Here is a 26,247-nt window from a genome sequence, read left to right on the forward strand (position 1 = left end):
TTTCATTGGCTCCTTAATTCCAAGTTGGTAGTTATTTCCTACCAGCACTTTAAAGCTGTCTTTCATTGACTTTGGATGTCTGCTGGATTCCTTGGATTACCCACAGTCTCTGCCGAGAAGTTAATCATCAGTTTAAATGTTACTCCTTTATAAGGAACATTTTCCTCTGGTTGCTTTTAAGATTTTATTTGCAGTTTTATTGTTTATATATCTAGGCAGACAGCTCTTGTTATTTATTTTTTCTTGGGACTCACAGTACTCCCACAATCTGTGTATCTCCCACACGTCCTAGAAAATATTCTAAGTCATTAGGTCTTCAAGTACTTCTTCTCCCCCACTGTCTCTGTTTTCTGAGTCCCCAATTATACCTGTATTAGGTCTCCTTGTATTTTCATTCATATTCCAATCACTCTTTCAAGTATTTTTATCTTCTCATTTCTCCATAATATACTTTAGGTAAATTCTTAAGCTCTGGGATTTAATATTGATTGTTTTTAATGTGGTCAATTTGCTATTTAATTTGTCTGCTCAGTTTTAAATTCCAAATGGTTATATATATTTTTTTCTTCTATAAGTTGTAGCTGGTTCTCTTTGTCAAATCTGGCTGGTCAATTTTGATAGTCTATTATTTCATGAACCCTCCCCACCCTGTTTCTATTTTTTATCTGTTTAAAAAATAGACTTAATGTGACAGGTTGTCTTTTTCTAAAATGGCTGCAACAATATTTCTAGTTCCAAGTTCTCTCTCAGAAGCTTTACAATCTTCACGAAGAGGTGAAGTCTGTTTTTCCTTTTCTCAAACCTGGCTGGACCATTCTGATCTCCTGGTAGAAGTGGCCCAGAAAATCTGTGAGCAAAATTAATAGATATTTTATGCCATTAAGTTCTGGGGTAACTTATTAAACACCAGTCAATTATGAGGATACCAGTTAGTTCATTATTGCTACATGATAATTCTAATATTTGAAGTTCTTGGAAATCTCAATCAATTAATTAAACAATCCCTCTTTTGTTGACTCTTGCTTACCATACCTTGTTTCCTATATCTTTGGTAATTTTGGTAACTTTCTATCAAGAGCTCATATCTGGCTGAAGTTAATCTGTAGGCATTCTGAGGCTGCTGCTCTATTGAAGATGCTTTCTTACCAAAAGGATTTACATTTGTTTTGGCTGAATCTCAGAAGGTACCAGCCATTGGGACTATTTTTATTTACATTCTTCTTGGAGTTGCCCATATTGCATATTCAATAATAATTCAAAAGCCAAACCAGTGGATAGCCTATTTGTGGTTTCCAATTCTCAAGGGAGGACTCTTGATGTTACTTTATTCCACCAAAAGCCATGACAGTCATCGGCAGATTTGTTCACTGGCTTCCTCTGCCACAACCTGCAAATATTTATTGAAAACCTTTTATATGTTCTTGCATTGGAATGGGATGTGTTTTCCTTTACACAGCATGTTTAGGACTCCCAGTGATGTTGCAGTCAGGTTTATAATCTAGCCTTTAAAATTACCTTTCCAATGAGCTTCTTCCCACACCTTTTGGAATTAACCATAGCTCTGTGAGGTCAGGCCTATTATCATTTTTCTTTTATTTTCTTTTGAACTCAAAATGACTATAATTGTGCAACATGCACAGGAGATGCACAGAGTGCATTTTTGAAGATGACTAAGAGCCAACTAATGATAATGTGGTAAACAGTGAAAACAAGTGAAAGTAAAGTAACCATTAGCAATAAGGAATCTTCCTACAGACAGATTTAGAATTCCAAGAGTCTATCAGAAGGGGTAGCATGTTTCTATTTTCCATATAAATTTGAATATACCGAAAGAGTTAATAAATGTTTAATAAGCAGCAATACCTGGGATGGGCTAACTAGAAAAGACCACATATCATATTTATGTATTTGGTAAACTTTTCCTGTGCTCTCTGATCCCAATCTGCAGATCTGTTGACACTCAGGAACGATTTTTTATTTCTTTTAAGAACAAAACATCCACTCATTTTGAAAATCATAGACAAGAGCAGGAACAACTATATGGATAACTTGATGCTCTTTTTATAGGTAGGTAAACTGAGGTCATTAAAAATGGTAAATTCAGGTCCAGGAAGGTGAAATGGTCAATAGCAAGTTAATAGCAGTGCTAGTTGTGCTATTTCTGATTCTCAGACAAATATTTCTGCCATAGAACTACTCTTCTTGTTTTCTGTGGTATTTCTGGGGCAGAACAGGAGCTCCTGCAACATACCCTTTCAAGAAAAGTTTGACTAGAACTTATACGCAGAAAACCTAAAGGGCAAGTTATCAGCTGGAAGAACTTATAGGTCCAGCATCATGAACTGTTTAAAATGTTATTGCTTTCCTAATTACTTCACTGCTAAAGTGTTCATTCAGGTCCTTTACAGATGAGACCCATTAACTCCAGGAAGGCATTGCTGACACCATATAAACGAATACAATGCCTTTACTTTGTGCAGGACACAACGTGAGTGACCTCAAGTGGTGACCCTGTTTTCATTTATCTCTTAAACCTAGAAGTTTTTCCAACTCTTTTAATACTATTATAGCAGGAAAAATTGAAGTGAATCACACTTTCCTTCCTCTTTTAGCATTTCAATCTGTGAACAGCAATATTTACCCCAAAGTCCTATCAAAACTTGAAATCCAGGTGCTTCTGGTCAATCATGCAATTTCAAGGGCACCCTCATCAATAGCATAAGAGATGATAATGATGATGATAACAGAACTCCACAACAGAAAATTGCTAATAAAACAGTGCAATATTGGAATTCCATGGGATAGTGGTAAGAACTAGTATATCTAAAAAATCATCCCTGAGTCCCATCGGATCAGCAGATTGGGGTCAGACAGCACAGGGAAATCTTACCAAAGAAACATAAATAATGACAGTATGTGGTCTTTTCTAGTTAGCCCATTTGAGGTGTTACTGCTTATTAAATATTTATTAAACTCTATTTCTAGATTATTGGATAGTAGTCTCTTGACACCCCAAGAAAACATATTTCATTTAGCTTCAAGTACATAAAACTACTGTATTTTTTCATAGACTATAATTTCTTTATTAAAAAATTCTCTACTGTACACATGAAAATCACTTGTTGCTATTCAAAAGTTTAAAAGTTCTCTATTCCTTGAAAGAAAATTTATACACTAAAGAACGTCAATTGAAGATGAGGGTGCTTCCTAGGGCCAGGTTCCCAGTCTGATGAACACACCTCTGAAATGTCAGCACTTTGGGGAAACAGACGAGCAGAGTTATCTCACCAGGCATTTGAGTGGCCAGGACAACAACTAAAGACTCAGTAAAACTGATGTCACTACGTAGGAGCTTCTGTTGAACTTGTAAACACATCACTAAGGTCTGGCTGCTTCCAGGACTCTGCTTTTGTTCTGCTATAAATAATTCAGTACAACAAGTAGTTCTCTTGCTGACTCCCAGACTCAGCAAATACGAGGAACTTTGTTATTCAAGGACGATCTTCTGGTGCCCCTTTAATTCACTTTAGGCTTTACATTTCTTGAGACACCTTTGGCTTCTGGTACATTCACTTACCCTGGTCTGCTGCTGCAATTTATTCCAAACTATCGCCTTAGTAAAGGTACCCTTCATGATCAATCTGTGAGGTTTTGTAAGATATTTGCAAATCACCAAATGCCAAACCATGGAGATGTTCAGACAACTACGTGGTGGGTTTCTAAGGATTTTTACTGTAATGTGGAAATTATATTCACTAGCGAAGAAAAAAGAATGACTTACATCTGTCCACATCATTATGATCTCTAACTGTGAGAGTGAAGGTAGCTCTAAAAAATTCTGTCCTCTTAACTCTAAATCTCTCTCATTTTTCTTCCTCTTTGTCTCGCCTCCTTCTCTACCTGTCCACGTCCCCGATCTAATTCCCCATCTCTCCATAACCACTTTGGACTCCACTATGAGCCCTTTTCCGACTCCTTGATCTTTTTTGCTGTGTTGGATGGGTGTGGCAGCAGGATGTGTGGACCCAAGCACTACCTCTCAGCCTGAACCCCGGGCTCTCATGAAAGAGCCAAGGTCAAGCTGGAGAGCAGCTGGGGGAAGCTAACTCTGTGCAGACAACATTGCTGTTGATGACTTGGTAAGGCTGGCTCATCAGGTTCATAGAGATGTGGAATATTCGGCATTAATCAGGGAAGGTAACCAGAGCTCAGCTGTGGAATCTGAACTTGGGCAATACCCAGAGATCCAAGACCTAGTCTGCTTCCCTATCACTGGGTGACCTCAGTGTTGAGAGTTTAGGGAAAAGAGAGTCTAGTTGCCTCGGGAAGATGCTGGCAGGGATTTGGTGGGTACTCCTGAGGTTCTACTGTCTGCAGAAAACTGGAGGTGGAATGGAGAAAGCTAGGCAGAGGTCTGAAGCAGGGGATGGAGAAGGTGAATCTGAAGATATACTCCACCTGCCCTGGTGAGGGCCTGGGAGACAGCAGTAGGGCAGGTGGGGGAGAGAGTGCTGCCGGAGGACCCCCGAGGTGGTGGTGAAACCTCAGTGTACACACAGTGGGTTTGTCCCATTCCCATCTCCTTGTCTCATGACAGTGTGGGTGAGGCTTGAGTTCCAAGACCAGAATCTCAGACTCAATACCAATTGTGAATGCGTCACTTGACACTGTGGATGAGACGTCCCTGGGACACATGCCTTCTATGTGGCCCCTTTCTCTCCTGGACCACCCCCCCCCCAGGCCCAGTGGGTACCCAGAATAAACTGGATGAGGAGGGCCACCACCACTAGTCCCCTGAAGCATCTCTTGTCACCAGGCAGCTTCTCAGTCACCATGCAAGGGTAAGAACATTCAGTCAGCAGCAGGCCCGGGGCTCCCTTTGAGGGTTGGATGGAGACAAATTTAATTCCAGAAACAATTAAGCGGATGTTATGTTGGGAGCCAGATTTCTTTTCTCCTTCTTTTTCACAGTTGCTATAATAATGTAAGACTTCTAAAAATATAGCCATAAGGACGGCACCACCAGAGCTTGCTAACCAAAAAATAATGAGGTTAAAATGAGCTACAGATTCATCAGCTGGTTACAGGGAATGGCCCAATGCCTTTGGGAGGCAACACTGCTTTCCCAAATACTATCCAGCCAATATCTGACTGGTGAGCCAATGCCTCTATTCTGTTTGTTTTATTTCTTCAAACAGATCTGGGATCAGGGGTATGAAAAGACCAATGACCAAAAAGCTAAATAAAACAAGGCAAGGCTCACTGCGAGGGGAAGGTGGAGCAGGACGCTGGCTAAAGTTGCAAAACCTTTAAGAAGCAGACATGATCTGACAGTAACTCTCCTCCAGGGATTGCACAGGATTTCCATGTGCACGGGCTGGGACTTGGGGGAGCATGGGAGAAAGTGCCATTCTGGAAAAGACACTGGACTTGGAGTAAGAGGATCATGAGCTGGATGTGGTGGCGCATGCCTGCAATCTCAGCAGCTTGGGAAGCTGAGGCAGGAGGATCACGATTTCAAAGCCAGCCTCAGCAAAAGTGAGGCACTAAGCAACTCAGTGAGACCTTGTCTCTAAATAAAATACAAAAAAGGGCTGAGGATGTGGCTCAGTGGTAGAGTGCCCCTGAGTTCAATCTCTGGTACCCCCCATCACCCCCCCCCAAAAAAGATCATGGTTCAAGTTCTTGGTTCTAGGATCTGGAGCTTAATTCTTGGCTTTTTGGGTTTGCATTTTCTTACTAGTAACATGGTGCTAAAATATGCCTATCTAGGAGGAATCCATGGCATCTTGGAGGGGAAATAATTTAATAAAGTACCAAAGGTCTGTTGCTACCAGTCTCCTTTGGTTGTCATATTGGTTATGGGGAATAATCCTCACCTTTCTCCCACTTCAGAACCAATTAAGTACATAGAGAAGTCAGAAAGGGGATGAAAATGTCATCTTTGTTGCTATTTAGGCTGGATTTAAGACATGGGCTTCTTACTATGTCCTGTAATGTCCTATCTTTTTCTTTTGATATTCTGTACCTGTCATGGTGATTATACTATTAGCTTCTGAAGAGCAGAGATTATGTCTTCTATCTCTTTCCCTTGGAGTTCTCTGCAGAGCCAAACACTCAGCAGATGCTCTTTAGGATGAAGGATGGTGAGGGATGGCATCTGTACCCAGTCCTCTGTGGGAAGGTTCTCTCTCCACCAGCCTGCGAGCTCTTTAAGAGATGGCTCACGTCTTGCATAATGCTTGGCACATAATAGGTTTTTCATCAAAGTGTTGAAAGCCGGCATGCCTGTAATCCTAGCGGCTTCGGAGGCTGAGGCAGGAGGATTGTGAGTTCAAAGCCAGCCTCAGCAACATCGAGGCACTAAGCAATTCAGTGAGGCCCTGCCTCTAAATAAATACAAAACAGGCCTAGGGACATGGCTCAGTGGTCGAGTGCCCCTGAGTTCAATCCCCAGTATCCACCCCCCCGCAAAACAAAAATGTGTAGAAAGACAATGAAAATAGAAGGGTACTAAATGGCCTAGTGCCAACCAGGGGCTACAGAGAGGGGATTTAATATAGGGCTGTCTACTAAGGAGTCCATCCTTACTAGCTTGCTCATTTGGGAAAGAGCTCACCTGCAAATTATTGTGATCAAAGATGTTACTTGAGGTCAATTTCCCCACGACAGACCCCAGCTTTTGTCCACTTGTCAGGCACCCTGGAGATCTGGGCATGTGCATGCTGGACATCTCAATTAGAGTCAGTATACCGATGGCTGTAGCAGAGAAGAACTGTCATTTGGTAATTAACTTAGAGCCATGACAGAAGCCTGTGACATCGGATGTTTCAGAACATAAGGCTGACCCTTGTTCCTCTCCCAAGGGACACACATATCATGAAAAGTCCCCCCCCCCCTACAGAGCTTCTGGTAGAATCAGCATTTTTTTTTTTTAATTTTTTTATTGTGGGTTGTTCAAAACATTACAAATTTCTTGACATATCATATTCCACACTTTGATTCAAGTGGGTTATGAACTCCCACCTTCACCCCATACACAGATTGCAGAATCACATCAGTTACACATCCATTGATTTACATATTGCCATACTAGTGTCTGTTGTGCTCCGCTGCCCTTCCCATCCTCCACCCTCCCCCCTCCCCACCTCTCCCCTCCCCTCCCCTCCTCTCTCTCTACCCCCTCCACTGTATAACCCTGAGGGTCTCCTTCCATTACCATGCAATTTCCCTTCTCTCTCCCTTTCCCTCAGCATGAGATCTTCTAAGGGGAGTGGATGTCAACATCCTCTTCTTAAAAGTGCCCCTCGTAAGTTAAGGGCCTCACAGGAGATCTGAGACTCAGCCTTCGCCTGCAGATTAGCTCTCTGTGCCTCCATGGGGTGGGTGCATGTGAGATATGGCCACTTCAGGAGGACTGTTCTGGTCTCAGGTCCTCTGCTGTGTGTGATTCTCTCTCTCTGCTAAGTCCTGGGATGCACCCAGAGGCACCTGCATGTGCACCCCATGTTCTGTGTTCAACCCTGGACAATGCTGTGAGAATTCTCTGATTTGAGAACAAATCAGAATAAAGCAACTTAACCCTCGAGATCTTCAATGGATTCTCTAACCCCTCTCTTTCAGCATGAAGGCCAAGAAGTTAATGGGCTAGAGTTGCAGCCATTGGTTCCTGGCAGCCAGCCTGGGTGTGCTGTCTCTGTGGGCTCCACGTACCAGGCTCTGTGCCCTCAGGCTTGACACAGGGCAGGTGGGGCCAAGGAACTTCAAAGCCCAGAGTCTGATGCAACTAATACAGACCCCTGAAGGCACTGGCCACCGTAAGCTGAGCACTTGAGATGTTGCCATTGTGACCGAGAGACTGATTTTTAAAGTTTTATTTAATCTTAAAAAATCTAAAAAAAAAACTAATTCACTTATCAGAAAGTGTTGACAAATATAAATCTATTTCTCCAAATATCGATTTCAGGACATCTAAATGCCGATTGAATATTTCTGATAAAAATGTAGTGTCTAAATTGAGACGTTCTGTAAGTACAAATGACATGAGATTTCAAAGGCCTGGTTTGTAAAAAAGAAGGCGAAATAACTCACTAGTCATTTTTTTATGTTGATTCCATGTTGAAATGATCATATTTTGGATATACTGGGTTAAATCAAAAGTGTTATTTGAATTGACAGCACTCATTGTTTCTCGCTTTTTTCAAATGTGACTTTTAGAGAACTGAAAATGATCTATGTGGTTTGTGTTGTCTGGCTATCAAATTGCACTAACATAAAACCATAGCTCTGATCTCTCTGATAGAGTCTTGCCTGACAATCTGAACCACCCAAGGCTACCACGTCTAGAAGAGCCACATCTCCAGGGAGAGAATAAAATACCTGGTTGCGCTCATTTATCACTACAATCTAATAACACAGAGGAGACGCCCCTGGGATACAACCAGAGGGAATTTCAATTACATCTCTAACCAAGGGGCACATGGCAGAGTGCTTAATAATCAGCCCTTAATCAGCCACCTCTAGACTCAGATGGTACCTCCAGCCTGGTTCTCAGACAGGGAGACTTAGAGCTGGGGTTCTCAGAGGAGAAGAGGGAGGTGCAGGGTTTGGATTCATAATGGTGCGTTAGAATTAGAACCAGGTCTCAGAAATGGCAGAGAACTGAGCTTTTACTTGATGCTCAAATGGGAGGAGTAGGAGAAGAGGTGACAATGATTGAAATAAATAATGGCCCAGGATGTATGGCACTGTTCCAAATGCTTTGCAGGTCTTAGATGTGTCAACAGGAAAGTCATTCACGGTAAGTGTTTGTACAGTACCCTTAGTTTCTTAAGCAGTGATCAACAGATCCAGGACCGTAAAACCCCAACTCTTGTCACCCATAATGCAGACAAGTCGAAGGTGTGACTTGCACCCTTAGCAGAGCTCACAGGAGAGAACAGGCCAGAGTCCATGTTGGAGGTTTGCTTGACACTGCATCCTTGCAGGGCCTCCTGCCCCTACCATGCCCACTCCTCCACACCCCATGGGTTACTCCTGGGAACCCCTCTTCGCAAGTCACTTCACAGGACTCTTCCCCTCAGATCTGTTTCAAGGTGGCTGCCCAACCTACGTACGACACTTTCCCAAAGAGAAAGGAATATCCTGACAGCGATAGAACAATTTTTTGGGTGAAAATATGGCACATTTTGGTTCCCTATAAAATGTCTATAGGTTGCTTATTTAAAGAAGTTATTGTGTTTTATTTATTTATTTATTTTTTAGCTCAATTGTTCTTCACTGGCTATGGGGCAAAATAACTTTGATGACAATGTGACTAAATTTGTCTGAGCTTCCTTTTCTTCCTTCAGAAGTTCTCCCACATTGTGTGAAAGCTTCTTAGAGGTGGTTCTATGAGTTCAGACAAGAAGGATGCCCAGCCACTCCGGCTGGCCCCACCCCAGGCTTGAGGGCTGTCCCTGCCTCCTTACGCCCTCCAGACTACCTCTGCTTAAGTGCCTCACTCTAGAGCTGCCAATCTGCCCCTCTCAATGTCCCCTCCTGCAACCAGGGATGCTGGTCATGACCTAGCGGGTACCTGTGCCCTATCTGGGTGACTCTTGGCTCCTTGCTTCTCTGCCTTTTGGGGGATACACTCCTTTCTTCATCTCATCAAGGCTTTTCAGAGTAAACTACTACATTTTCCCCCCATTACAGAGGGCCCTGGGGTTCTCTTCTGAACGACAGTACAATTAGCAGACCCTACAGGTGTGAGCACAGAGCCTGCCCGGTGGAAAGAGAGTCTGACTTTAAGAAAACATTGCAGGGAATCAATATTTATGCTCAGTGTTAACGAGACTCACTGGTCTCTGGACAGGGGATTCCATTCTTGCCTCTTCTTATCACCAGGGCACAATCGTGGACACAGCCATGGCACTGGTTGGCAAGGGCAGAAAACAGACCCTGAGCACAGGAGTTCCATATGGGTATGAGAATCACAGCCAGACTTGTCCCTGCCCTGGGGCTGTGCATCCATATGCATCTCGAGTCCCTTGAAGCTCACATCCTGACAGCACGTGGACCCTGCAGACCCTTCCCGGAAGCTTTTAGACCAGCTCAAGTCACTGTTTTATAAAACACTCAGCCCTCTATCCCCTGACAGCCCTCTGCTGCCCTCACTTTATGGTCCAACTTCTCCAAGAGGCTGCGGAATCCTACCAGATTTGCTTCCTCACATCCCTACCCACTCCTCCCCACATCCACTGCTTACTGAGCACCTACTTTGAAAGAGGCACTTGCTAAGGGCTCGACAGCCTTATGACAGTGATCTCCTAAAAGATGTGTCCACATTTTAACCTTGAAAGTGGTCTTTGAAGATATGACGAGGCTAAGGATATTGAAGTGAGGTTGTGCTGGGTTATCCAGGCGAGCCTTAAGTCCACTGACAAGTGTCCTTCTAAGAGAGAGGCTCATGGAGAAGAGGAGAAGGCCATGTGAAGATGGGGTGGAGACTGGACTCATGTCTCTGTAGGGCAAGGATGTGTGGAGCCACTGGAATGGAAGAGTCAAGGAAGGATTTTCCCTCAGAGCCTTCAGTGGGAGTGGGGACCCCATCATCACTTTGATTTGGGGCCTTCTTTTTCCTCTGGGAGAGAAAAAAATATTTCACACTATTAAGTTTGTGGTAATTTGTTACAGCATCCATAGAAAACTAATACACATGTCCATTTGACAGAAGGGGAAATGAATAAAGATGTTGCAAAGGCAAGGTGTTTTGGTTTAGGGGCTGCTTGGTTGCAGTCTGAGGATTCCCCAGGGTCAATCATGTTTGTCAAGGCAATGATTAAATGTTTCAGAAAACGTTCAGAGATTTATTACAAAGCTAATATAGAATTGCTAAAAAAAATCAGTATTTTTAATTTTAAAAACTCTGTTCAATTTTCTCTTATTCAGAAAAATCTCCCAGGATTTTGCCAGATCCTGACAAGCAAGATTATACAGTTAAAATCACGCAGTTCATGAGCTTTATGTGGATTAGCGAGGAATCTCCTGAACTTGCATCTGAGTAAGAACATTCAGACTGTTTAAAAAAAACAAAAACAAAAACAGGACTTGCAAAGCAAATAAGAACTAAGTTATTTAACACAGAAATAAAACAGCAGCCCATATTTTGGAGGCATTTTGCAATATATGAAATGTTTTTATACCTTTCTCATTTAACTCTCATAATCCTCAAGGTAGATATTATACTCGTCATCTACATATTATAGTTGAGAAAAATGAGTCATATATTGTAAATGAAGAAAGGAGAGCTCAAAGTACATCCTTTAAATCCAAGTCCTAGCAGAGGTACTTTTGTATAGAAAATTGGATTTACTCATGATGAGCTAACATTTAAATTGGCGGAAGTCAATAGCTCTCCTAAATGTGAGCACGGCTTCCTTCAGCCACACTCCCCACCAAGGGGGTAATAGGATGTACGCAAAAGTCGCAAAGTTGAATTTCTTAAGAATATTTTATTCTTCAGTCTTCACTAGTATTGCTTATAATGAGAAGGTCTCATTAAGGTTTTTGTTTTAGCTGCAAGAACATTGGTGACTTACAGCAAATCTAAAGATCACAACAGAAAATGTAAAAGGCATTCAATCCACAAGATACCTTTAAGAACAGGGTGTGTCTACACCTCCTGGATTAAGGTCACTGCAAAGGGGCACTTGCTAACTACAGAGACCCTTCTGAACTACAGAGACCCATTCTCCCTAGAGAACATATGTGAATCTTTTCATAATGGGGGGAAAAATCCAGCCTCAAATTTTTGATTCACAAATGAGCCACCAATGTGAGGAAGAAATAGCCTTATAAAATTGAGTTATAAAATGGGCATGCAGCCAACCACATCAATGTTTATAGCAGCACAATTCACAATAGCGAAACTGTGGAACCAACCTAGATGCCCTTCAGTAGATGAATGGATTAAAAAATGTGGCATCTATATACAATGGAATATTACTCAGCAATAAAAGAGAATAAAATCATGCCATTTGCAGGTAAATGGATGGTGTTGGAGAAGATAATGCTAAGTGAAGTTAGCCAATCCCCCCAAAAACAAATGCCGAATGTTTTCTCTGATATAAAGAGGCTGACTCATAGTGGGATAGTGAGGGGGAGCATGGGAAGAATAGATGAATTCTAGATAGGGCAGAGGGGTGGGAGGGGAAGGGAGTAGGCAGGGGGTTAGCAAGGATGAAGGAATGTGATGGACATCATTACCCAAAGTACATGTATGAAGACACAAATTGGTATCAACATACTTTATATACAGAGATATGAAAAACTGTGCTGTATATGTGTAATAAGAATTGTAATGCTTTCCACTATCATGTATTTAAAATCAATTTTTAAAAAGGGAATAAAAAAATGGGTGTGCAGCAATGAAGAGTCAGGGTGGAGAGTCACTCTTGTGTCCCACCTTTGCTTTGTAGCCCCAGCCAGCCCCCTCCTCGTGCACTCTGCATCTTAAAACAGAGTAAAAACTGCACTTGCAGTGTAACCGAAAGACGAGCACAAACTCCAAGTTCTGACAGCTCCTGACCCACAACGCTTGTGAGTGATTCTTATGGCTCCTCCAGCACCTTCGGTCCTTTTGCCTCCCGAATCCACCCTGGCTTTATTCCAGGAACTACTCTCCACTATGAGCCCAGTGACGCAGGGAAGTTGACAGTGGACCCTGTTCCAGGACAGCCTTCTCAAGTCTGAGGCCGTGATCCTCCAAGCGTGGCCACTGCACCAGCTGCCGCATCACTGCAAACCTAGAGAGGCAAATTCCTGGCCTCCTCCCAGACCCACTGAATCAGAAACTGGGTGTGGACCCAGCAAGCAGTCATGAAGCCCCCCCCCCAGGTGGTTCTAGTGCACCTTAAAGTTGAAGAAGCACAGATATGTTAGTCATTCTCAGTCCCTATTGCCCATCAGAATCACCTTAGGCCCAAGGCCCTGACCCAAAGATTTTGATTTAATTGATAGCAGGTGGGGTCTGGGCAGGTGGATTTGTAAAAGGCTGAGCAGGAGATTCTGATATGCAGCTAAGTTTGAGAAACACCCATCAGAGTCAATCAGATTAAACTAATCTAAATATTAGTCTAATCTAATATTAGTCTAAAATACCAAACTAATCTAATATTAGTCTAAAATAACAAATTTTATTTATTCTTGGTTTATTTGGTACTGGGCATTGAACTCAAGGGCTCTCTACCTCTGAGCTACATCCCCAGATCTTTTTGAGACAGGGTCTTGGAGTTGTTGAGTCTGGCCTTGAACTTGCAATCTTCCTGCCTCAGCCTCTCAAGTCACTGGGATTTCAGGCCTGCACCTCTGCCCTTGGCTAAAATATCAAATTTCAGACCTGAAATGGATGCCTCCCAAGGAACTGAACAGACACTTCACAGAAAAAATATGAATAGTCAACAACTATACGAAAAAGTGTTTAGTGTCTCTAGTAATTAGAGAAATACAAATTAAAACTGCACTGAGATTCCATCTCACTCCAGCGAGAATGGCAATCGTCAAGAATACAAGTGGCAATAAATGTTGGCGAGGATGTGGGGGAAAAGGCACACTCATACATTGCTGGTGGGACTGAAAATTGGTGCAACCACTCTGGAAAGCAGAATAGAAATTCCTCAGAAAACTTGAAATGGAACCACCATTTGACCCAGTTATCCTATTCCTCAGTTTATACCCAAAGGACTTAAAATCAGCATACTACAGTGATGAAGCCACATCAACATTTATAGCAGCTCAATTCACAATAGCTAAAGTATGGAACCAACCTAGGTGCCCTTCAATAGATGACTGCATAAAGAAAATGTGGTATGTATACACAATAGAATATTACTCAGTCACAAAGAAGAATGAAATCATGGCATTTGTCAGTAAATGGATGGAGCTGGAGACTATCATGCTAGGTGAAATAATCCAAACCCCAAACCCCAAAGGCCAAATGTTGTCTCTGATATGTGGGTGCTAACACACAATAAAGGGAAGCAGGGAGGGAAGAATAGAAGTTCACTGGATTAGACAAAGGGGAATGAAGGAAAGGGAGAGGGATGGGAATAGGAAAGACAGTGGAATGAATCAGACATAACTTTCTTTTTCTTTTTTTTTTACAATACTTTTGTTTTATTTATTTATTTTTTATGTGGTGCTGAGGATCCAATACAGTGCCTCACACATGCGAGGCAAGCTCTACCACTGAGCCATAATCCCAGCCCTGGATATAACTATCCTATGTTCATATATGAACACATGATCAGTGAAACTCCACATCATGTACAAGTACAAGATGGGAAGTTACACTATTTGTATGTATGTCAGTATGTGTATATGTGTATATATAATATATATATATGTGTGTGTATATATAATATATATGTGTGTGTATATATAATATATGTGTGTGTGTGTGTGTGTGTGTGTATATATATATATATATATATATATATATATATATATATATCAAAAGAGAGCAAATTTAAAAGGCATTAAAAAAAAAAAGAAATGGATGCCTCTCATTTCCCTGATGTCACAGGACTAAGTGTGTTGTCACCATTATCACAGGTTGACGAGCTGGTCTTTGCTACTAAATGGCAAAGATCAGCTCACCAGCCTGTGGCAATGTTGTTCTTTTCTCTTCTCCAGAGAAATGAGTCTTTAGTGTCGTCAGCAGTGACGAATTTGCAAGAGGTCCGGGTCAGATAGCCCAACAGCTGTCGGCAGTGGGGACACATTCAAATTGGCATGTTTTGTATGGAAATGGGTGAAGACAATTTGGAAATGTCAGGATTTGAACTCAAGCAGTCTTGATCCAGAATCCAACTCCTCAGTCGTGGCTGTCACTCACTGTCACACTCCATAAAGGTTGCCACCAGGCAGTGTAAAAGGCAAGGGAAAATGCTCTCTGGTGGAGGAGGAAGGGAGGAAGACCCTGTGAAGAAAGGCGAGTCTCTGTCACCTCCTCATGCCTAGGGAATGCAGCCCTGCATAGAGAACATCAGTGTTAGGATGGGCTGTACCATCTTCACCCACTGAGAGTGGACATTTGTTTGGACCTAAATGTCAGTTATAGTTTAATCTTAGGGGACATATCCTCTCCCTTATCAGGAGAAATATAAACCAAGAAGACAGAATACACAAGCCAACTTCAGTTAGTGAAGGCCTGGCTCCTCTGATCTCTCTCGAGCTTCTGAAGGGGAAATTCTTTGTTCCATGGAGTCTCCCTGGGGTGGGAGCTGGGAAGACAGATGGGTTTGCTGAGATGTGGTTCCTAAAGGAGAATTTGATGACAGAGACTCAGGGACTACATTATCTGGTTAGCCAAAACCCAGCTACTGATTATTTTGTCCATGCCTGTGTCTCCACATTGTAAGATGTAATTGATGGTGTGGGACAGTTCAAGCAAGAGTTATTTTTTTCTTTGAGGCTTGTCAAATAACAGTGTATTTTATAATGAATGACAGCTTAGATTTGATAAAATATGGTCATTAAATGAAAACAGTATTGAGTCCCATTATGATTCAAGCTCTAGACTAGACCAGCAACAGAGGTCACCCTGGAACTTGAAGACAAGAAAACAAGCACATGCGTACCCAGAGCTACACACCTTGTGGGGGATTTAGCACTAGCTGTGATGGCTGGAACACACTGTGGCAATCTTCTGGGCAGAGCGGTTTGTGTGTGGGGTGGGGGTGGGGAGGGGGAGGCATGAAATGTAGAAAAGCCGAGAGACAAAGCTGGAGAGAGAGTTGGCCACCAGGCTCTTAACTTGAATGCTAACCTAAGGAATGGAAGATTCATCCTTTAGGTCAGTGATTATCTAACATTTTTATCTCATGACCTCTTTATATTCTTAAATTTTACTAAGGACTAAGTAGCTGGCCAAAGAGGAAAGGAGTGAGCCTAGGATGAAAAATGATCTGAAAAAGCCTCTGTTTATATGGATTATATCTACTGATACTCACTGTATTAAGGGTTAAAAAATCTGGGAAACAAAAAATATTAATTTACAGCCAGGCATGGTGGCACAAATCCCAGTGGCTCACAGGAGGATCGTGAGTTCAAAGCCAGCCTCAGCAATTTAGAGAGACACTCTCTTTAAATAAAATATAAAAAATGGCTGGGGATGTGACTCAGTGGTTAAGCACCCCTGGGTTCAATCCCTGATTATGCCCACCCCCCAAATTAAGTCATTAAAAATAACAACAAAATTTCACATTTTAACAAATAACCTTTTTTTTTCCTAGTAAAAATAGCCATATTTCCTGACCAAAAAAAAAAAAAAATAGGTGGCATTGCTTTATATTTTTGTAAGTCTCATTAATGTCTGGTTTATGAAAGACAGTTGGTTCTCATATAGCTTTTGCATTCAATCTGTTGAGATATGTTATTTTGGTTCAAATATATGGAAAAAAATATGACTTCATAAAGATGAGTAGTTGGGAAAGGGAGGGCCTAAAAGAGTTCTTGAGAGGGTCTTGCGCATCCCCAGGACTTGGTGGAGACACCACAAGAGCGGTTGCTTTTGATGAATGCCCTGGGAGCTTATGCAGAGGACAGGCAGCTAATTCTGAAGCACAGTGAGGGCGAAATTAGAAGGAGGCTTAAGAACAGGACAGGAAGCAGGGAGACTATTCCAGTGTCCAGGCAAGAACACTAGCAGCCCTTCTCCAAGGCAGAGACAGTGAGGACAGAGACTTGAATGGATTCACACATTGGCGTCGACGGGAACAGACGTCCAGATGCACCAGAGATGGGACAGAAAGCAAGTCCAGATGACTTTGGGTTTGGGTGGGGATGTTGAGAAATCTGGGTGATTGGTGATGACACAAGGGTACAGATAAAGTGTAAGAAGACTGTTTCTCGAGAGTAGCTGGCCAAAGAAGAAAGGAGTGAGCCCAGGATGAAAAATGATCTGAAGATTCTAGACCCATGGCTCACTCGGGGACATCCAGACAAACAGAAGCTGGGAAGCCTGCCTGTTTACACCGCTCTTCAAAATAATACCAAAACAGTGTCTGCATTTAGAAGGTAGACTTCACCTCTTTTAAAATGTGGATATCCCTGAGGGTTGAGGGACACTGAGCACACCTTGATCTTCATTAGTTTTGTTCGATTCCCTTCCATCTAATGGAGCATATGAGAACCTCAGATCACAGAGCTTGGTGGGGCAACTGGCCTAGGAAGGTCACATGGTGGGGATTTTGTGTTTACCACCGGATGAGGATAGGCATGAAGGAAGAGGAGAGGCACGATGTTAATCCCTCGTGGAAGACATTAATCTATGGACTTTTTATAGTTAAAGATGCGACGACTCAAGAGGCACAAGAGGTAGTTTTCTCACTTTAAAAGAAAAGGGTTTTGCTCAGTTCTAGAGATCCCACGAGAAGCAGAGCATCCCATCAAAAGATGGGTTCCGAGGAGAAAATCAACTCCACATCCAGTCAACTCCTCACTATACCTAAGAGAGTCTGAGAGAGACAGGTAATACGGTGCGTGTGTGAACGTGTGCGCATGTGTGCATAATCTTTATTTCTATTTATTTATTTTTATGTGGTGCTGAGGATCAAACCCAGGGCCTTGCATGTGCCAGGCGAGTGCTCTACCCCTGAGCCACAACCCCAGCCCTCCCCAGTGCATAATCTAAGACTGAGACAGACCCATGCCCCAGTAGAGAAAAGGGAGTATATGTTCCCTTCTCAATTCTACAAGTAAGGAACAGAAATTCACATCGGGAATCTCTTTAGCTTCCTCCTCCCCTCCCCCACCTGAAAGACATGGACCTGCAGGCAGTTAGTTCTCTGGGTTGAGCGAAGGGTTATTTTGTGTGATCAGCAGGGATCAGTATATGCAGAGGATGCAGGAGGGAGCAAATAGGATGCACTAGTAATAACACAGAGCATGGCTTCAGAAATTCAAAAGTGTGTGGGTGTATTACACGGACTTAAGTTACCAAATGTAATTACTTCTTAATTCCAAGTACTCAAACAACTCTGATTTCAATGGATGTTGGCATACAAAAACTTGATATTTTCACAAACTCACAATAATTGCCTTAGTCTTGAACAATGAAGCAATGCAAAAAAGTTTCCGGTATGCAGAACTCAGGCTAAGACCAGGATGCTAATTCATGACCCAGACTCAGTGCTACCCTAGCAGCGTCACATTCTTAAGGGCTTGTGATGATGCTCCTTGCTTTCCATTACTCAATGCATTTTTATGTGATGTGGCTTGGGAAAGGCGGCCTTGACAATGGGGTCTCTGTTGAATGGGGTCAGTGACAATTAATTCCCACCTTGCCTTATAAGGTTGTTGTGAAGATCAAATTTTGGAAAAAATGCTTTGCAAACCAGAAGATCCCATATAAATGCACAGTAGAGGTTGCCTTCCTCTCTTCCAGAGAGGAAGGCCAACGAGGGAACTGGCATCCATCGTGGGTCTTCTACTTGCCATGCATTCAGTCAGGGTGGGGCCATCATATCTCACTTCTCTTTGGGGGTTCACTGACATTCACTTACCTAAGGTAAGTGATACAGAGTGGTAGGGAGAGGATTTGAACTCTGGTCTCCTTGTTCAAAAACCTAGGAATTCCTTCCACTAGCTTCACACCTAAGTGATTACCTAGGTCTTAGAAAGAAAAAATGAAGGGCAGGAGTTTTACATAACCGTGAAGGCTCCCATTACCATGCCCAACCTCAGATTTTCATTTGTTCCAAGGTATCATAAAAAATGTGCTCAGCTTCCCCAGAGGGCTCACGCTGGCAAGATGAAAACACTCAGTTCTGTGCTGTGGAGTGCAGCCCAAGAAATAAAAGGCAGAGATAGTTTTAATAAGTATTTTTTTTTTTGGTGCTGGAGATTGAACCAATAAAAGTAAAATATTAAAATCTCAATTGACCCTATTTGCCAAAGACTGCATCTCTCAGCCCCCATCAGACTCACAGGCTGCTGTGAGTGACACAGTGACTGCTGATTGTGACACAGTGATCCAGAGAGAAGCTGGGATTTTTCAGCCTCACATGACATCACTGGCAAGATGCAAACTTGCTCAGAGGTTGGAACTTTGGAGAGCGAGTGAATGAGAATGAATTACAGTGACATAGGTCATTAGGTATAGCCCTCATGATTGAATCTTAGCTTTGTAAGTAGATGGGGAGAGATCACACAGACATACACACACATGCATGCTCCCTGTCTCTGGCCATGTAATGCTCTGTGAATCCCTGGATCTTTGCCAACATGAAGGCCATGATGTGGCTGGAAACCTTATACCTCCTGAACCATGAGCCAAAATAACAAACCTCTTTTCTTTATAAAGTTAGTCTGCCTCAAGTATTTCATTATATTGATGAAAAGCTGACTAATACAGTATTATCCTAGGTCTTTCAAGTCTAATTCATAAGCTAATTCTTATAGGTTTTGCTCCAGCCTCAAAGTACTGAGGTGCTGGGTAAGAGGATTGATCACTCTGAGGTTCTCATGCTGCGATGAAGCCCAAAGCTGCCATGTGAGAAGGCCTCAGGGAGAGAGAGAGATGTTGGCCCAGTCTCAGCTGTTCCAGCCTTCAGCCACTGGAGTCATTCCAGCCTAGGTCCCCGACACTGCTGCAGAGACAGGAGTCCCTGCCAAAGTAGCAGATTCATGAGCAAATACATGACTATTATTGCTTTAAGCCACCATTTGGAGTAGTTTATAATGTAACAATAAACAACCTGGATGTGCAGGTTTTTTCCCCCCCAAATTAAAAATATCAGTTTTCGGAATTACATAGAACATCTTAAATTGGTGTTGCCTCTTTCATTCTTAAGTCTATTTTAGACACGGCAAAATTGTTTTGTTTGTGAACAATGTATACATAGGTGTAACTTAGTGACTGGCCACGGACGACACTTATGAGTTAATGTGTGTGTATGCATGCCAACAATTGGGGTGGTTTAGTGGGGACCACTATCTACCTCCTAACCAGCAAAGAGCTGCCTGACCTGGAGAAGCTGCTCATCCCAGCAAGCTTTGCAAACCACAAGGTGTTGAGCCACAGCTGGCTTCTGTAGCCACCTGGATGATGATTGAAACCTCTTTCTTTAGATTTCATAGTTGCTCAGTTTAGGAACACAGACCTGTCATGGCCTAAGACTTGTCTCTGAAGTGTAGAATAATTTACTCAAGACCTTTCAAATAATATATGACCTTCATATTAATATTATCAAACTTTGGGACGTATGATCAGCCTAGATGAGCTCAAAAAGCATTTTGCTGCTTCAAAAGGTACTTCTTCTGCCTTTTCAATTCCTGTTCCTCCTCCTCTGAAGCCTGCCTCCCCTTCTCTGAGGTGTGTGTGTGTGTGTGTGTGTGTTTGTGTGTGAAATCTTATTTATCCTTCAAACGTTCCCTCTCCCATCAAGGCAGAGTTAATCATTCCTTGATGACATTGCTTCTTCAATCTGTAAATCCTTTTCTTAAAAAACCAGCTTATCAGAGAAAAAAAAAAAAAAAGGCAAGAAGCCAACAGTCCATAGAGCACATGGGAAAAGAACATTAAGAGAGTCCCCGCAAGTCTTGGCGACTTTCCACCGGGCTGAAATAGCCTTACATGATCTGTGTTTCAGGGATTAGAATGTAGCAGAAGAAATAAGTCAATTAAAACACTCAGCCAGAATGCTGTCTGTAGATAAAGTGCTTTGCACTGGGGATACAACAATATAACCTGAAGTGCTGAATTCTAAGGGCTGACTGGGCTGGTGATTTGCATCTCAATCTCTTTGCATTTTATTCATTTTTATTTTCTCAGTGCAAGTTAACAAGGAGCTGCCTTAGTCTAGGAAAGACAGGCCCTCCATTTATCACTGCATCGGACCCCAAGTTTTCCAACTTCGGGGCCTTTGGTTGGACTTGGAATGGGCAATGCCTGTGGAGCCAAGAGGATCAATTAGAACACCCAAACCAGCAATTGGTACAGGCTTGTACATTTGCATAGTAACTGTTCAATCCCAAAGGCTGTACAATCACTACACGGCAAATGGCGCTTTGTGGTGCATTCCCCAAAACCCACGAGGAATATATCATAATCAAAAACTCCTTATTCCACCACAAAACCAAGAAACCGCATTTCTACCACTCATTATCTGAGAATCATATGCAACATGTATAACAGTCCAAGCCAAAGGCCATATTGTCACTGCATGCTAATGGGTTCTATGTGACAAAATCCAGAAAACACAATCTACCATTTCCTCCCTGTGAGGAACCTAAGGAAGATCATACCAGAAGACCCTACTACAAAACCAAGAGCAAGAATGTTTTGGAGACGCATTCTCAAATTAAAAATGCTTAATATGTCATGTTAGAATTGTTATATCGGGGTCCACATTACAATAGACACTCAAAATACTGGAATCCATTAATGCTCGATACTTCATCTAGATGCAGCAGAGGGTAAATCTGCTGTCCCTTCTCACTGACTGAGCCCTGGTCTTCCTCTAGAACAAAGGTCAGTCTCCGGCACTCAGCAAGCAGCAACATTAGTATATTTATTCTAGGAAGGAAGAAACACACTTGGAACTTACTTAACAGTTGGCAATAGAGGGCCTGTAAACTTCTCTTCATGGTATCATCTGGTCCTGCTTATCCTCCAGTTTATTCATGATTCTGTCTAGGAAAATAGGAGAAGAAAATGGTTACATCCAGAGAAAAATCATCAATAATCCAAAGCACTCCATTTAATGTGATCCTGGCAGTGAATTCTAATATACCTGTATTTGGAGCAGAAAAAAAACCTTGAGATACACCACAGTTTAATTCACAATGGTCCACCTTGTAAAATGACCATTTCACAAGATCAATTGGTCAAATCCTGAAACCACGATTTGTCCTGATGGCATCTCATGTGGTGAGACTTAGAGAATCTGGCTTTGGAACATTCATGAATCTCTCTAGAAGTTTCTTTACTAATCTCGTTCCTGCTAAGGTGTGTGTGTGTGCGCGCACACACACACACACACACACAAAACCTCAAACAAACAAAAAAGAACAAGAAAGTTTCATCACACTTGAAGTTATATTATCTAAAACAACTTTTTACAAATTGTTTCCTGATGAAGAATATACTTCCGGCATAGGATATTTGCAAAAGACTGAGGAAGGATAGAATAAATAAGAAATCAGTAGAAAGGAGATGTCAAGGAAGGACAAGAAAATAAAAATTTAATAGAGAAATTATGTATGCTTTTCCAGGCCTGTTATCCCTAAGCCTGTCTCTTTTCCAGGCCCGTTACTCCCAAATTCCTGGAAAATCTGTAAATCTACTTGAATATTGTTAATTAACAGTTCAACAAATAGATTAAGCAAAGAGAGATATGCTATCTTGAGGAACCTATAGCTGAGGTGACTTTCCGGTGCTAGCTATTGATCAGATAGTGATGACATCGGCTTGAGCATCCTGACATTGACCTGGCCACCAGAAATCCTCTTGAGATCACCAGACGAGAATCATTCCTACATAGTTTCCCATACCCGCCCTTCACCGAGTTTCCTTTAAAGGAGGAGCTGGGAACTCAAAATGCATTTCTCACTCTCTAGATGGCCCTCATTCTCCCTTGAATGTTGGTCTACTTTCCTAAATAGACCTCTGTCTGTGCCTCCCACAGGTGTGTGCTGAAAATTCTTTTCCATCAGGTAAGCCAAGGAACCCTCTGGTCCTGATTTGAGTTCCCCCTTCTCCTAGGGAACTTCTCAGAGCACCCTTCTCCAGAGACACCTTTTCTCCTGGAACTGTACGGAGTAACAGAAAATATGGACAAGAATGAACAAGGGAGTACACATTATCTGTTATCCTGCCCCTAAGAGGCAATGGTTTGCTCTCATTTTGGAGTGCATTTCTGTGGTCTTCCCAATGTGTGCTTCTGTTGGTCCATGTCATTTTCTGTATCCTACTTTATAACCGCAGACATTTTTCTGTGTTGATTCTACTGCTTTACTACTTTATTTTAAATAGAAAATGATCTAGAAATGGAAACACAAGAATACAATTTAAGACTTTCAAAATCAATATATTGCCCATTTCTCTTCATCAATACCAGTATATAGGTTAAATGGATTATACTCTACCAAATGATGGAAATCTATAATTTCTTTTCATCTTGGCCAGCAAATAGGTACATGCTCCATCTCATTGCTTTAATTTGCATTGGAAAATTTTAATCATATTCTTTGGTTATTCTCTACTGACATGCAGGTTTTCTTATGACATCATTAGTAGACCTCATTTATCTTAAAATTTTTAAATTCACTTATCATAAAATTCAACCTTTAAGGTATATAATTCACTGGGTTAGTAGTATATTCAACAGTTATTCAGCCACCCTCAGTCACCACCTAACACAGATCATGTTAGTTACTCTAGACAACCCTGTACTCAGTACTAGTTGCCCCAACTGCCCTTACAACCACGAATCTAGTGTTTGTCTCTATGCATTTGCCTACTCTGGACAGTTCATGGGAACAGAATCACACAATATGTGATCTCTTTATTCTGGCTCTTTTACTTAGCATAATGGTTTTAAGGTTTATCCATGCTGGTTTTTTAAATGATTTTAATAAGAATGTTTCCACCTTGGTTAGAAAGACCTTCCTCAGTCAGAGATTACATAAATACTTGCCTGTGTTTTCTTCTGGAGTTATTTCACTTATTACATTCTCAGTAATTTCATATTATTAAACCTGTTTGTAGATTTTGTGTTTTTTTTTCTCTGCTTGCTCATTCTTCCACTAGAAAAGTGTTAATATTAAACCCAGAGTTAGTCCTCTATTATATCTCTTCCTTTTAAGATTCATCTTGTTCTTTGAGTTTATTTTTTTCCTTCCAAATTAACTTCAAGATCATTTTATTGAATTTCAGGGGAAAATATCATTGGCATTTTGGTTCAAATTATCTTCTGTTTGCTTGGGAGAGATTTGAATTCTTCAAAATACAAATGTGATGAGCAGAAAAATAAATATTTAAAAACGTGTTGCTCTGGAGATGAGAAAACAAATTTTTTTTCCAGGGTGTGAGAAGTGTTTTTATTTTATTTTTTTCCCTAAGGGAAGAGAACACAATAGCTCAATGACTTCTTTGGTTACACAAATTAATACCACCCTTGCCCCCATCTATGTGAGTAAGGATGAGAGAGACAGCTAAATTGTTCTTAGCTATGAAATAACAGGAAAAGTGAGTTTCCAAAGGCTTATACTAGGAAAGAGTTTAGACGTGATATCCCCCAAAATGTCATGTGTGAGATAATGCAAGAAGGTTTGGAGTGAATTAATTCCTGATGGGATTAATTGAGTGGTAACTGAAGGCAGGTGGGGATGTGGCTGGAGGAGGCGGGGCATTGGAGGCGTGGCTTTGGGGTATATATTTGTATCTGGTGAGTATAGTTGTTCTCACTGCTTTCTGATCACCATGTGAGACGCTTCCCTCTGCCACACTCTTCTGCCATGATGTTCCACTTCACCTTGAGCCCCAAGGAACGGAACCTGCTGTCTATGGATTGAGACCTCTGAAACTGTGATCCCACAAATAAACCCCCTCTAAAGTTGTTCTGGTTGGGTCTTTTAGTCACAGGAGTGAAACAGCTGACTAAAACAGGGGACAAAGGGTATAGAAATCAGAGAGGCTGACATGATGAACAGGAGATGTCTGAGTGACGGGAAGAGGGAATTGCAAAAGATGGCAGCAGGTGAGACCCAAACACAAAGCATTAAGTGAGAAGCTTCCCACAGGGTGTGACCTGTGAACTTTAATTTCTAGTTGATTCTTGATTTATGCTATTTGTACATATATGCTATCTCAGTATGCCTTCCCTCTCACAATATTCACCCACCACTAGTATCCTCCAAACCTCAGAAAAGTCTTGCACAAAATAGCTGTGTACAGGTGATTGACAGGGGCAATGTCCCAAGGCAAGACAAGGGTGTCTCTTAGAGGCAGCAGTCCAGCAGTCACAAGCAATGGCCAGTGGGTAAATAACAGGAGTGCCTAGGACATGGTTAGCACTTGATAAATGTATACAAAAATAAACAGTGAGTGAATTAATAAATGGATAGTCAAGTAACAGGAGAACAAAAAAATAATTGTGGTTTATTTTGATCAATAATCTCCAAAAAAGTTTTGGAGATTTTTGAAAAAGTGATAGACTTTTAACAATGCATGGAATATAGTCATTTTATTCAGCTACCAAAGAAATAATGAAGCCTGTAGATCTGAGAGACACAGGATCATCTGGGTTACACTAGGCTATTTCAATTAGAAGCACCATATGGCCTACTATGTATTCAAAATTCATCTTTATTTAGGTCCTTCTGTGGAGTTTTGTAGTGATTTTCCTTTATTTAAGTTCCAAAGTCTTATTAAGTTAATTCCTAGGCATTTTATGTTTGTTTTTTTGCTATTGTGATAGAATGTGTTTTCATTACATTTTCTAATTTCCTCCATGTGAAAACAACTGAGTTCTTTTTATTCATTTTTCGACCTGACTGAACTCACTCACTGTTCTAATGATGCTTTCTTCACAGAGTCTCTTGGGTCAATTGTGTTGTTTTGGATAGATGGTGAGCCACAATTAGATTACATCAAAAGCCTCTTTTTAACCATAGAGTAGTAAACATTAATTGCATCAGTATGGTCCCTCAGGAAATAATTTAAATGCTCTAAGAAAAACAACTAATTTCTGAAATGAAATCCTAAGAAAATAAAGAGCTTTGCAGCCAAAGGATGGAGTAAAGGCAAAGCAACCCACACTCACAGACCCAGACTCCAGGCCCACCTCTGCAGTCAAAATCACAGGTCTACCCCAGTGGTTCCAGACTCAAGGCCCACTTGGACCTAGGAACCAAGACCACCCACCTCCTGGACCAGGCACAAGGCCAGGATGCTCAAGAATTTCAGCAGCCAGCCTTCCCACAGAAAGGATGTCCTGCCCAGAATCTCTAGACGGGCTGGTGAAGGGCTTTCCCAAAGTAAGTCTTCAAAAACTGGAATAAGCTCTTGTTTATGCAAACATGCAGACACCAATGCACAGTCGCAAGGGTCAAGAACAAGGAAACATGACACCACCAAAGGAACAAAATAAAGCACCAGTAACTGAGCCTAAAGAAATGCAGACTTATTAAACACCTGACCAAGAATTCAAATGATTATTTTAAGGAAGCTTGATGAACTTCAAGAAAATTCAGAGTAAC

General features: G+C 41.7%; 1 protein-coding gene and 1 long non-coding RNA gene across 12 annotated transcripts in view; one reads left to right on the top strand and one right to left on the bottom strand.

Moving 5' to 3' along the window:
- The window catches only part of Tmem108 (transmembrane protein 108), a 295,713-nt gene that overhangs the window by 113,143 nt on the left and 156,323 nt on the right, over positions 1–26,247 (bottom strand). For 6 of the 11 annotated variants that reach the window (XM_048794208.1, XM_048794202.1, XM_048794201.1 and 3 more), the window contains one exon: positions 21,594–21,679. In XM_048794208.1, coding sequence (XP_048650165.1) covers positions 21,594–21,633 — 40 coding nt within the window. In that variant the 5' untranslated portion in view covers positions 21,634–21,679. The remainder of the gene's footprint in view (positions 1–21,593; positions 21,680–26,247) is intronic. The other 5 variants (XM_048794209.1, XM_048794204.1, XM_048794205.1 and 2 more) reach the window with 1 other exon arrangement.
- LOC125613570 overlaps positions 1–26,247 on the top strand; it is a 141,934-nt gene that overhangs the window by 97,546 nt on the left and 18,141 nt on the right. The window lies entirely within an intron of this gene.

Source organism: Marmota marmota, unplaced genomic scaffold (genome assembly GCF_001458135.2).
Source record: "Marmota marmota marmota unplaced genomic scaffold, marMar, whole genome shotgun sequence".
In the NCBI taxonomy this organism is placed as follows: Eukaryota; Metazoa; Chordata; class Mammalia; order Rodentia; family Sciuridae; genus Marmota; species Marmota marmota.